This window comes from Pseudorca crassidens, chromosome 10 (genome assembly GCF_039906515.1).
Source record: "Pseudorca crassidens isolate mPseCra1 chromosome 10, mPseCra1.hap1, whole genome shotgun sequence".
Taxonomy (NCBI): domain Eukaryota; kingdom Metazoa; phylum Chordata; class Mammalia; order Artiodactyla; family Delphinidae; genus Pseudorca; species Pseudorca crassidens.
In genome coordinates, this window is record NC_090305.1 from 55071803 (window position 1) to 55085870 (window position 14068).

The 14068-nt window shown below is 40.0% G+C and overlaps 1 protein-coding gene and 1 pseudogene across 14 annotated transcripts in view; one reads left to right on the forward strand and one right to left on the reverse strand.

Moving 5' to 3' along the window:
• The window catches only part of FBXL2 (F-box and leucine rich repeat protein 2), an 86938-nt gene that overhangs the window by 49306 nt on the left and 23564 nt on the right, over positions 1–14068 (forward strand). Inside the window, exon 1 of one of the 14 annotated variants that reach the window (XM_067753634.1) lies at positions 9453–9622. The exons of 12 other annotated variants lie outside the window; for them this stretch is intronic. In XM_067753634.1, coding sequence (XP_067609735.1) covers positions 9576–9622 — 47 coding nt within the window. In that variant the 5' untranslated portion in view covers positions 9453–9575. Of the gene's footprint in view, positions 1–9452; positions 9623–14068 lie in introns of those variants that run through there. One more of the 14 variants, XM_067753639.1, reaches the window with a different exon arrangement.
• LOC137233191 (small nucleolar RNA SNORA11) lies at positions 7081–7166 on the reverse strand (annotated as a pseudogene).

Sequence of the window (14068 nt, forward strand, 5' to 3'; positions counted from 1 at the left end):
TGGTATCAGTTCTTATTTCTCCTCTTTCATTTCTTATTTTATTTGGGTCCACTCTTTTTCTTCTTGGTGACTGGCTAGAGTTTTATTGATTTTTAAAAAATCTTCTCAAAAAACCAGCTCTTGGTTTTATTGATCTTTTCTATTTCTTTAGAAAAAATTTTTTTTCCCTTGTGATGAGAACTCTTTTTAAAAAAATTTATATTTATTTTGGCTGTGCTGGGTCTTAGTTGTGGCATGCGGGGCCTTAGTTGTGGCATGCGCACTCCTAGTTGCGGCATGCGGACTCTTAGTTGCGGCATGCATGTGGGATCTAGTTCCCCATCCAGGGATCAAACCCAGGCCCCCTGCATTGGGAGTGTGGAGTCTTAACCACTGGACCACCAGGGAAGTCCCTGATCTTTTCTATTTCTTAAAAAATCTGTATTGTATTTATTTCCTCTCTGATCTTTGTTATTTCCTTCCTTCTCCTGACTTTGGGTTTTTGTCTGTTCTTTTTAAAATTCTTTTAGGTGGTAGTTTAGTTTGCTTATATGAGATTTTTTTGTTTCTTGAGGAAGGCCTATATCACTATGAACTTCCCTCTTAGAACTGCTTTTGCTGTGTCACATAGATTTTGTAGGTCGTGCTTTCATTTTCTTTTGTCTCAAGGTATTTTCTGATTTCTTTATCTTATTGTTGACCCACTTTTTTTAGTAGCATGTCATTTAATCTCCATATATTTGTTCATTTATTTTTTCTTTCAGTGGTTGAATTCTAGTTTCTGGTTGTGGTCAGAAAAGATGCTTGAAATAATTTCTGTCTTCTTAAATTTGTTGAGGCTTTTATTGGTGACCTAGTATGTAATCTATCCTAGAGAATATTCCATGCACACTTGAAAAGAATGTGTATTCCTTTGGGTGCGTGTGTGTGTAGTATCCTGTAGATAGCAATTAAGTTCTACTGTTCTGTTGTGTTATTTAGGACCTCTGTTTCCTTACTGATTTTCTGTCTGGATGGTCTGTCCATTGATGTCAGGGGTGTTAAAGTCTCCTACTATTATTGTATTATTGTCCATTTCTCCCCTTATGTCAGTTAGTATTTTATGTATCTAGGTGCTCCTGTGTTGGGTACATTTATGTTAAAGAGTGTAATATCTTCTTGTATTGAACCCTTTATCATTATATAATGTCCTTCTTTGTCTTTCTTTATGGCCTTTGTTTTAAAGTCTATTTTGTTTGAAATGAGTATGCTACCCCCACTTTCTTGTCATTTCCATTTGTATGAAATATCTTTTTCCATCCCCTCACTTTCACTCTGTGTGTGTCTTTTGCCCTGAAGTGAGTCTCTTGTAGGCAGCGTCTTGTAGGTTCTTACATTTTATCCAGTCTGCCACTGTATGTCTTTTGATTGGAGCATTTAGCCCATTGACATTTAAAGTAATTATTAATAGGTATGTATTTATTGCCATTTTAATTCCTGTTTTCCAGTTTTTGTAGTTCTTCTTTGTTCATTTCTTTTGTGGTTTTATGTTCTTCTTTTGTAGCATGCTTGAGTTCCTTTCTTTTTGTTTTTTGTCGAATCTCCTGTATATTTTTGATTTGTGTTTACCCTGGAGTTCAAGTATGCTGACCCATAACTATATCTACTTGCTTTAAACTAATAGTCATACAAGTTCAAACACATTCTAAAAGATTTACTTTTTAATTTTAATTTAATTTTTTTGGCTGCGCCGTGCAGCATGCAGGATCTTAGTTCCTGGACTAGGGATCAAACCTGTGCGCCCTGGCTTGGAAGTGTGGAGTCCGAACAACTGGACTGCCAGGGAATTCCCAAGATTTACATTTTTATACTCCCCTCCCCCACATTTTGTGATTTCGATGTCCTATTTTACATCTTAATGCTTATTCTTTTACTATTTATTGTATTTATAATTGCGTCTACAAAATTTTTTGATTGTTTTTTAATCTATGTACTAATCTATTTAAGTGATCTTCAATCTTTTTGTATATTTGCCTTTCCTATTGTGATTTTCTCTTTTGTTTAGCTTTCTTGCTTCTCTATTTAGAGAAGATCCTTTATAATATTTCTTTTAGAGTAGGCTTAGTATTGTGAATTCTTTCAGTTTTTGCTTGTCTGGGAAATTCTTTATCTCTCCTTCTATTCTAAATGATAAGCTTGGTCAGTAGAGTATCCTAGGTTGCAGGTTTTTCCCTTTCAGGATTTTGCATATATCATGCCATTCTCTTCTGGCCTGCAATGTTTCTGCTAGAAATCAACTGATAGCCTTATGGGGGTTCCTTTGTAAATGACTCTTTTGTTTTTCTCTTGCTATCTTTAGAATCCTCTGTTTAACTTTTGCCATTTTAATTGTATGTATTGGTGTGGGTCTGTTTGGGTCCATCTTGTTTGGGACCCTCTGTGCTTTCTGGATATCTGTTTCCTTCTTTAGGTTTGGGAAGTTTTCAGCCATAGTTTCTTTCTTTTTTTTAATTGAAGTATAGTTGATTTACAATGTGCCAATCTCTGCTGTACAGCAAGGTAACTCAGTTATACATACATATATATGTATGTGTATATATATATATTTTAATATTCTTTTCTTTTTTTAAAATATTCTTTTCTGTTATGGTTTATCCCAGGAGATTGGATATAGTTCCCTGTGCTATACAGTAGGACCTTGTTGTTTATCCATTCTAAGTGTAATAGTTTGCATCTACCAACCCCACATTTCCAGTCCATCCCTCTCCCTCTCCCCATCCCCCTTGGCAACCACAAGTCTGATCTCTATGTCTGTGAGTCTGTTTCTGTTTTATAGATAAGTTCATTTGTGCCACATTTTAGATTCCACATATAAGTGATATCATATGGTATTTGTTTTTCTGACTTACTTCACTTAGTATGATAATCTCTAGTTACATCTATGTTGCTGCAGATGGCATTATTTCATTCTTTTTTATGGCTGAGTAGTAGTCCATTGTCTATATGTACCATGTCTTCTTTAGCCATTCATCTGTTGATGGACATTTAGGTTGTTTCCATGTCTTGGCTATTGTGAATAATGCTGCTATGAATATAGGGGTGCATGTGCCTTTTTGAATTACAGTTTTCTGTGGGTATGCCCAGGAGTAGGATTGCTGGATCATATAGTAATTTGATTTTTAGTTTTCTGAGGAACCTCTATACTGTTTTCCATAGTGGCTGCCCCAACTTACATTCCCACCGACAGTGTAAGAGGGTTCCCTTTCTCCACACCCTCTCCACCATTTGTTATTTGTAGACTTTTTAATGATGGCCATTCTGACTGGTGTGAGGTGGTACCTCATTGTAGTTTTGATTTTCATTTCTCTAATAATTTGTGATGTTGAGCATCTTTTCATGTGCCTGCTAGCCATCTGTATGTCTTCTTTGGAGAAATGTCTGTTAAGGTCTACTGCCTATTTTTTGATTAGGTTGTTTGTTTTTTTTTGTTGTTAAGTGTATGAACTGTTGTATATTTTGGAGATTAAGCCCTTGATGATTGCATCATTTGCAAATATTTTCTCCCATTCTGTAGGTTGTCTTTTTTTTTTTTTTTGCTGTGCTAAAGCTTGTAAGTTTGATTCAGTCCCATTTGTTTATTTTTGTTTTTATTTCTATCGCCTTGCAAGACTGACCTAAGAAAACATTTATGTCAGAGAATGTTTTGCTTATGCTCTTGGTGAGCCTGGCCAGAAGTTTTATGGTGTCATGTCTTATGTTTAAATCTTTAAGGCATTTTGAGTTTATTTTTGTGCATAGCGTGAGGGTGTGTTCTAACTTCATTGATTTACGTTCACCTGTCTAACTTTCCCAGCACCACTTGCTGAAGAGACTTGCTTTTTCACATTTTATATTCTTGCCTCCTTTGTCAAAGATTAATTGGCCATAGGTGTGTGGATTTATTTCTGGTCTCTCTGTTCTGTTCCATTGATCCATATGTCTGTTTTTATACCAGTACCATGCTGTTTTGATTACCGTAGCTTTGTAGTATAGTCTGAAGTCTGGAAGAGATATGCCTCCTGCTTTTTTTTTCTTTCCCCCTCAGGATCGCTTTGGCAATTCTGGGTCTTTTATGGTTCCATATAAATTTTTGGATTATTTGTCTAGTTCTGTGAAAAATGTCATTGGTAATTTGATAGGGATTGCATTAAATCTGTAAATTGCTTTGGGTAGTATGGCCATTTTAATAATATTTATTCTTCCAGTCCAAGAACATAGGATATCTTCCATTTCTTTGAATCCTCTTTAATTTCCTTTATTATGTTTTATAGTTCTCAGTGTATAAGTTTTATATAGTTCTCAGTGTATAAGTCTTTCACCTCCTTGGTCAAATTTATTCCTAGGTATTTTTTTTTTTTGGTGTGATTTTAAAAGGTTTTTTTTTTTTTTTTTTTTACATTCCCTTTCTGATATTTCATTGTTAGTGTAAAGAAATGCAACCGATTTCTGAGTGCTAATGTTGTATCCTGCTACTTTGCTGAATTCATTTATTAGATCTAGTAGTTTTTGTGTGGAGTCTTTAGGGTTTTCTATATATAGTATCATGTCATCTGTATATAGTGACAATTTTATCTCTTCCCTTCGAATTTGGATACTTTTTGTTTCATCTTCTTGTCTGATTGCTGTGGCTAGGACTTCCATTACTATGCTGAATAGAAGTGGTGAGAGTGGGCATCCTGGTTCCAGATTTTAGCAGGAAGACTATCAGCTTTTCACTGTTGAGTATTATATTGGCTGTGGGTTTGTCGTAAATAGCTTTTATTATGTTGAGATATGTTCCTGGTATACCCACTTTGGTAAGAGTTTTGTTTTTTAAAAAATTTATTTATTTATTTATTTATTTTTGGCTGTGTTGGGTCTTTGTTGCTGTGCGCGGGCTTTCTCTAGTTGTGGCAAGCGGGGAGTATTCTTTGTTGCAGTGCGTGGGCTTCTCATTGTGGTGACTTCTCTCGTTGTGGAGCACGGGCTCAAGGCACGCAGGCTTCAGTAGTTGTGGCACGCGGGCTCAATGGTTGTGGCTCACAGGGTCTAGAGCACAGGCTCAGTAGTTGTGGCGCATGGGCTTAGTTGCTCTGCGGCATGTGGGATCTTGGCGGACCAGGAATCGAACCCATGTCCCCTTCACTGGCAGGTGGATTCTCAACGACTGCACCACCAGGGAAGCCCCTGGTAAGAGTTTTTATCATGAATGGATGTTGAATTTTGTCAAATGCTTTTTCCTCATCTATTGAGATGATCATGTGGTTTTTGATTTTTTTTGTTGTTGTTAATGTGTATTACATTGATTGATTTGCATATGTTGAACCATCCTTGTGAACTTGGGATGAATCCCACTTGGTTGTGGTGTATGATTTTTTGTGTGTGTTGTTGAATTTGGTTTGCTAATATTTTGTTGAGGATTTTTTTCTTTTTTTGGTGATACTTTGTCTGGTTTTGGTATCAGGGTGATGGTGGCTTCATCACAGGTCTTTGGGAGTGTTCCCTCCTCTTAAGTCTTTTCGAAGAGTTTGAGAAGAATCGGTATAAATTCTTCTTTGTATGTTTGGTAGAATTTGCCTGTGAAGCCATCTGGTCCTGGACTTTCCTTTGTAGTGAGGTGTTTTTTTTTTTATTACAGATTCTATTTCAGTCCTAGTGATTGGTCTGTTCAAATTATCTGTTTCTTCTTGATTAAATTTTTATGGGCTGTATGTTTCTAGAAAGTTGCCCATTTCTTCTAGGTTGTCAAATTTGTTGGCATATAATTGTTCATAGTATTCTCTTATGAGTTTTTTGTACTTCTGAAGTATCAGTCGAGCTTTCTTCTTTTTCATTTGTTATTTTGTTTATTTGGGTTCTCTCTCTTTTCTTCTTGGTGAGCCTGGCCAGAGGTTTGTTAATTTTGTTTACCCATTCAAAGAACCAGCTCTTGGTTTTATTGATTTTTTAATCTATATTTTATTTATTTCCTCCCTGATCTTTATTATTTCCTTCTTTCTGATGACTTTATGTTTTGTTTGTTCTTCTTTTTCTAATTCTTTTAGGTGGTAGGTTAGGTTGTTTATTTTAGATTTTTCTTGTTTTTTGAGGAAGGCCTGTATCTCTATGAATTTCCCTCTAATAACTGCTTTTCCTGCATCCCACAGATTTTGTGTGGTTGTGTTTTTATTGTCATTTGTCTCAAGGTATTTTAATTTCCTTTTTGATTTCCTCGTTGATCCATTGGTTTTTTAGTAGCATGTTGTTTAGTCTCCATGTAATCATTTTTTTCTCATTTCTTTTCCTGTGGTTGATTTCTTTTCTTTCTTTTTTTTTGTTGTTTTGAGGTTAATTTGTGCCTTTATTTGCCAGTATAATTTAACTACAGTGGCCTGCAAACTGTTCTGATCTAAAAAATACATTTTACATCACAGTCCAACAAACACACATACATATATAATATGTATACTTAAAAGTGAAAGAAATGTTTTGCCAAAAAGGTCTACCCTGAGTGTTAATTTTTTTTTGAGACTTTTTTTAACGCAGTTTTGGTTTACAACAAAATTGACAGGAAGGTACAGAAATTCCCCATATACCCAGTCCCCTCACATGCGTAGCCATTATCAACAGAGGGGTACTTTTTAAAAAAAAAAAACAAAAAAAAACAGGGATGAACTGCATTGACACATCATACCCACCAAAGTCCACAGTTCACCTTAGGGTTCACTTTAATGAAGTGAATAATGTTGCACATTCTATTTTGGACAAAAAGTATAATGACATATATCCATCATTATGTCATTCAAAGTATTTTCACTGCTCATAAAAACTTATACGCTTTGTGTATTCATCTCCCAAACTCCTGGCGACTGTTGATCTTTTTATTGTCTCCATAGTTTTGCCTTTTCTGGAATGGCATATAGTTCAAATCTATTGTGCTTTTTTCTTTCTCCTTGAAAAGAGAGGTTCAAAGCCTTTATGTTTATAAGACCACTCGTGACCTGCCCATACATGAACCACGGTTCTAGGTGGCAAACTCCCCCACTAAATACTGTAGCTTTTCTTCCAGTTTTGAGCCCTGTCCCACTGGTCCTGCCCAGCAGCCACATGGAGGTGCAGGGGAACACATGTTTGTTATTTGTTCATAGGAAGGCCACAAGTTTTGTGCCCCTTGTCACAATGAAACCTGTGGTCGAGTTCTAGTTTCATGCCATTGTGGTCAGAGAAGAGTCTTGAAATAATTTTTTTCTTTTTTTTTTAAGGGTGAGAGGCTTGTCTTTTTTTTAAAAAAAAAATATATACATTTATTTATTTATTTGGTTGTGTCGGGTCTTGGTTGTGGCAGGCGGACTCCTTAGTTGTGGCTCACCAGCTCCTTAGCTGCGGCACATGGGCTCCTTAGTTGTAGCATACAAACTCTTAGTTGCGCCACGCATGTGGGATCTAGTTCCTGGACCAGGGATCGAACCCAGGCCCCCTGCATTGGGAGCGTGGAGTCTTAACCACTGCGCCACCAGGGAAGTCCCTTGAAATAATTTCTATACTCTTAAATCTGTTGAGGTTAGTTTTGTGCCTTAGTATGTGGTCAGTCCATATGCACTTGAAAAGAATGTGTTCTGTTTTTTGTTTGTTTGTTTTTGGATGTAATGTCCTGAAAATATCAATTAAGTCTATCTGTTCTGTTGTATCATTTAGGACTTCTGTTGCCTTATTGATTTTCTGTCTAGAAGATCTGTCCATTGATGTGAGTGGGGTGTTAAAGTCTCCTACTGTTATTGAATTCCTGTCAGTTTCTCCTTTTATGTCTGTTAGTATTTGTTTTATGTATTTGTATGCTCCTATATTAGGTGCATATATGTTGACAAGTGTAAAATCCTCTTCTTGTGTTGGTCCTTTTATCAGCATGGAGTGTCCTTCCTTATCTTTCTTTATAGCCTTTGCTTTAAAGTCTATTTTGTCTGATATGAATATTGTAACTCCCTCTTGCTTGTTATTTCCGTTTGCATGAAATATCTTTTTCCATCCCCTCACTTTTTTTTTTGTGGTACGCGGGCCTCTCACTGTTGTGGCCTCTCCCGTTGCGGAGCACAGGCTCCGGACATGCAGGCCCAGCGGCCATGGCTCACGGGCCTAGCCGCTCCGCGGCATGTAGGATCTTCCCGGACCAGGGCACGAACCCGTGTCCCCTGCATCGGCAGGCGAACTCTCAACCACTGCACCACCAGGGAAGCCTATGCTGTCTGCTGTTTTGATTGGGTAATTTCCATTATTCTATCTTCCAGATCACTTATTCTTTCCTCTGCATTATTTATTCTGCCATTCAGTGCCTTTAGCTCAGTTTTCATCTTGGCAAATGAGTTTTCTCATTTTTCTTGGCTCCTCCTCATAGTTTCTAGTTCCTTTTTACAGTAATGTGCATTTCTGTCGGTAGCCTTTCTTGATTCCTTCAGTATTTTCATTTGTTCCTTTTTGAACTCAGTGTCTGTTAGACTGAAGAGGTCTGTTTCATTGTTTTTTCCTTCAGGGGAATTCTCTGGGTCTTTTAACTGGGAATCGTTCCTCTCCTTCATTTTGCTTATATTTCTCTTACTTTGTGAGTTTAGGAGAAACAATTATCTACTGTAGTCACGGAGGGCTGTTTATATGCAGGAGCCTCCCTGCATAGCTTGTGTAGGTTCAATATTTTTTTGCTGTGAGGGCTGTTTTTGGTTTGGATGCTTGCTGTCTCTTTCCTCCACGTGTGCTGGTTGTTATCCCCTTGATAGGGGGTGTGCAGGTGCATGTTCCATTCATGCTTCCAGGAAGGCAGGGACAGTGCTTGGCTCTTGGTCGCGGGACCCTTGGTGGCAGCGGTGGCGGGCTGCATTCGCTCCTAGGGAGGGGAGGGCAGTGGTTGGCACTGGGTTGCGGTACCCTCAGCGGTGGTCGTGGTTGTTCCCAGGGAGTTGGGGGCAGGAGTTGGTGCCTGGTCACGGGACCCTCTGTGGCAGCGGCGGTCTGCGCCTGCCTCTGGGGTCTGAGATGGCAGTGCGGTGGCTCACACCAGCCCCTGGAGCTCGTGTAGGTGGTGCCCTGCTGCCTGAGGGAGCTCATGGAGAAAGAACCTCCTATGGTGGCCTGCCCTTTGAGTGCTCCCCAACAGTTGTGCCCTGCCTCTCTGGTGGGCCCAGGCCTCGTCCCATACTCCGTTGGTTGTGTCTCACCACACCCTAGCCCCCTCAGGGTGTCTCCATGCAGCCAGCCCCAGTCCTCTCCTCCAGATTTGACCTCCGAAGCCTGAGCCTCTGCACCCAGCCTCTCCTGCCCCAGCAGATGAGCGTCTCAGGCCAGGGAGTGCTGGGCAGCACTGACCTTCTGCGCAGGTCTCTCTCCAGTTTGCCCTCTGCAAACCAATTGCTGCGTTCTTCTCCAAGGTTCTGAAGCTCCCCCTCTGTCCCAGCTGATCTCAGTGAAGGGACTTCCCAGTGTGTGGAAACCTTTCCTCTTTCACAGCTCCCTCCCAGGGGTGCAGGTCGCGTCTCGATTTTTTCTCTCTCTTTTTTTTTCTTTTGCCTTACCCAGGTACATGGGGAGTTTCTTGCCTTTTTGGAAGTCTGAGGTCTTCTGCCAACGTTCAGTAGATGTTCTGTGAGAACTGTTCCACATGTAGATGTATTTGTGGGAGAAGGTGAGCTCCATGTCCTACTCCTCCAACATCTTGATCCAATCTCCCATAATTTCTTTAAATACATTTTCTATCCCCCTCTCTTCCTTTTCTCCTTCCAGAACCCCTATTATGTGTAGGTTGGCATGCTTTATATTATCCCATAGATCTTGTATGTTGCTTTCAGTTTTTTTCATTTGTCTTTCTGTCTGCTCTTCTATTGGGTGATTTCCGTTATTCTGTTTTCCAGATCACTTATTTATTCTTCTGTGTCTTTTAGTCTGCTCTCCATTGTTTCTAGATTGGTTTTTCTCAACAATTGAATTGTCTACTTTTGAGTGGTTCATCTTTATAGTTTCTAGTTCCTTGTTACAGTGACCTTGCTATATATTTCTATTGCTAATCCTTCTTGATTCCTTTATCTTTTTTGTTATCTCCTTTTTGAATTTGGGGTCTAGTAGACATTATTTGTTCTTTCAGGAGATTTCTGTCACTGTTTAATTGGTAGTAGTTCCTCTGCTTTTTCATTTTACTTAACTTTCTTTGTCTCTGTGAATTTAGGAGAAACATCTACTGTGGTTTTGAAGGGCTGTTTTTATGTGGGAGCATCAGTGTGTAGACAGTTTGTGTCCAGTGTCTTTGGTGTGAGGGCTGGTTTTGGTATGGATGCCAGCCACATCTTTCCTCAGAGTGTGCTGGGTGGTATACCCTTGATAGGGTACAAACACAGATAGGGGCTGTGTTTGGTGGTGTAGTGTATTGAACTTGTGCTGGATGTGAGGCGGGGCTTTCTGTTTGCTGCATCGTTGTCACTACCCTGTCGAGGGCAGGGTCTGCTCCCTGGATGTTGGAGTAGGAGCTCTGAGGGTCAGGTTTGATCAGGCTCCATTGTCCTTGAGGGCATGTCCTGCGCCAAAGGAGCTTATTGCTGAAGCAGGTGAGCCTGTGTGGTCACAGCAAACCTGTGTACAACCTGTGTACCACCTGTGTAGGCATCGGCAGTCCCGCTCTGAAGCAGCCCAAGGTTGCATCCCTTTCTCTGTGTGTTTATCCCAGATCTAGCGCAAGGCCATGGTGTGGAGTAGGCTGGGGCTCGGGGCCAGGGCATTGTGGCTGCAGGAATTGAGGTGGCTGTGCTGCCACCTGAGATCTGGGCTGCCTCTGTGGTAGTCTTCTCACAGCACCTGTCTGCCCCAGGTCTAGGGCTAAGCTAGAGGTGGAGCCCTTGGGTGGAGTCAGAGTGCTCTTGCTGGAAAATGAAATGCTGCATGCATACTGCTGCCCAGGGCCTGTCTGCCTGGGATGCAGCACTTAGCTGTTGCACATTCTTGGAGTGCTCCCCAGTGTGCACACATACAGTGTCTGCCACAGCTAGACCCGCTGCCCTATGTGAATGTTGACAGTGGTATCTGCCGCTCTGCCTGGATCACACCCTAGGTGTGTGTCTGCATAGCTAGACTGAATCTTTGCCCAGATCTCACACCAGGCTGTGGCGTGGAGTGAGCAGGGCCGAGGTGTTCTCCCCTTCAGGTTGGGAAGTGCAGCAAGGCAGCAGCCGCCAGTGCAAGGCTCTCTCCGCCCTGATTGTTAGCAAGCCAGAACGTGCACACTCCTCACAAGTAGAGACTAGGCTACTCCAGCCCTTCTGTGCCTCAGTGGATTCCCAGCAGGCAAGGGGGCTTGTCTTCTTTTGCAAGACCCCAGGCCTGGGATGCCCAGATTGTGAGTCGACTTGCTCCCTCCCCAGGGCAAGGGTCCACCGGTGTGGACTTTCTCTTCCTTTCAGATCCTTCCCAGGGGTACAGATCCCGACCTGATGCCCTCCCCCCACCCTGTGCCCCCTGCCATTTTTTTGGTCCTACCCAGTTACATGGAGATTTTTCTTGCAGCTTTGGTTGTTTAGGAGTTGTGCCAGTTTCTAGTTCGTTTTCTGTGAGAATTTTTCCTCATGTAGACGTATTTTTGATGTGTTCATGGGGGAGATGAGCTCCACATCCTCCTACTCTGCTATCTTGATCCCCTTCTTCCTACATTGGTTGATGTTTGAATGTTAAACCAACCTTCCACCCTTCAGATAAGTCCCTCTTGAGTTGTCATGTACTGTATTTTTAACATGTTGTTGGATCCTGTTTGCTAAAGTTTTGTTAAAATTTTTTACCTCTGTGTTTGTGAGGGATATTGTTCTGTGGTTTACTTGTGATATTTTTGTCTGGTTTAGGTATCAAGGTACTACTGGCCTTCATAGAATGAGTTGAAATGTGTTTTCTCCTCTTCACTTTTTTTGGAAAAGTTTATGTAGAATTTGTATTGTTTTTCTTAAATGTTTGGTAGAATTCACCATTGAGGCCAGCTGGGCCTGCATGTTTCTTTTGTGAAAGGGTTTTAACTGCAAATTCTATTTTTCTAATATATATAGAACTGTCCAGGTTTTCTATTCCTTCTTGAGTAAGCTTTGGTGTAGTTTTTACCTTTCAAAGATTTTGTCCATTTCACCTAAGTTCTAGAACTTTTGGCATAAAGTTGTGAGTAATACCCTCTTACTATCATTTTAATATCTGTAACATCTGTAGTGAAAGTTCCTCTCTTTATTCTTGATTTGGGTAATTTTGTTTGTTTGGTTTTTTTACTGTATGAAAATAGTTGCCACGTCTAATAAAAATCACAATGATTGTATAGTGCCTATTGCAATATATATATTCTTTGAATTTTTTACTGACATTGATACCAATTTTTAAAGAGTAAAGATGAGTAAATTTCTCTGATATTGGTAATTTTTGTCTTTTTTTCCTGGTCAGTCTACCTAGGGGTTTATTAATTTTATTGATATTCTCAAAGAACCAGCTTTGGATGTCGTTGATTTTTTTCATTGTTTTTATGTTTTCTACTTCATTGATTTCTTCTCTGGTCTCTATTATTTACTTTATTTTGGGTTTCATGTGGTCTTCTTTTTTCTAGTTTCTTAATGTGGAAGCTCCTTCTTGTAACATATATATATATATATTTAAATTAATTATTTTTGGCTGCATTGGGTCTTCATTGCTGCGCACAGGCTTTTCTCTAGTTGCAGCGAGTGGGGGCTACTCTTCATTGCAGTGCGTGGGCTTCTCACTGCGGTGGCTTCTCTGGTGGAGCACGGGCTCTAGGTGCACACACTTCAGTAGTTATGGTGTGTGGGCTCAGTAGTTGTGGCTTGCAGGCTCTAGAGCACAGGCTCAGTAGTTTTGCGTGGGCTTAGTTGCTCCACAGCATGTGGGATCTTCCTGGACCAGGGCTCAAACCCATGTCCCCTGCATTGGCAGGCAGACTCTCAACCACTGCGCCACCAGGGAAGCCCATAGGTTGAGTATTTTTTATGATTACATTTTATATCTTTTTTTTTTTTTGCCTAGTAGCTATAACTCATTATTTTGTAATCTTAGTGGTTATTTTTGAGTTTATAGTGTAGATTTTAAAGTGATTTTAGTCAATCCTAAAATTATATTACATCATACTTCCATTTTCCTTTGCTCAGCCTTCATGCTGTTATTGCCATACACTTTAAAATTCCAAATATGGTATGAAATCCACACTAGATTGTTAGTATTTTTGTTTTAACAGTCAATTATTTTTATTTATTTATTTTTTTTTGCGGTACGCGGGCCTCTCACTGTTGTGGCCTCTCCCGTTGCGGAGCACAGGCTCCGGACGCGCAGGCTCAGCAGCCATGGCTCACGGGCCCAGCCGCTCTGCGGCATGTGGGATCTTCCCGGACCGGGGGCACGAACCCGTGTCCCCTGCATCGGTAGGCGCACCCTCAACCACTGTGCCACCAGGGAAGCCCAACAGTCAATTATTTTTAAAGAGATTTAAATAATTAAAAAATTGGCTCTCTATACTCAAGTGGTTACTATTTCCAGTATCCTTCATTTCTTTGTGTATACACAAATTTTCATCTTATGTCATTTTTTTTTTCTGCTTGGAGAATGTTCTTTAAGATTTCTTGCACTGCATATCTGATGAATTTTTTCAGCACTTATGCCTGAAAAAATCTTTATTTTCCCTTCAGTTTTGAAAAATATTTTTGCTGAATATAGAATTCTGTGTTGACAGTTTTTTGTTTTCAGTATTTTAAAGATGCTACTCCTCTGTTTTCTTTTTTGTTATCAGTGAGAAATCTTCTGTCACCCTTATTTTATTCCTCTGTATTAGGCATATCTTTTTTCTCTGGGTGCTTTTAATGTTTTTTCTGTCACTGGTTTTGACCAATTTGGTTAAGCTATGCCTTGGTGGATTTTCCTTCATGTTTCTTGTGCTTGGAATTTTTTGAGTTTCTTGGACTTGTAGGTTTATAATTGTCATAAAACTTTTGACCTTTATTTCTTCAGATTTTTTCCCCCCGCCCCACTCTCCCATTCTTTAGGGACTCCACTTGCACGTTCATTAGGTTGTTTGAAGCTGTCCCACAGTTCTTTCATGCTCTGTTCTTTTTTT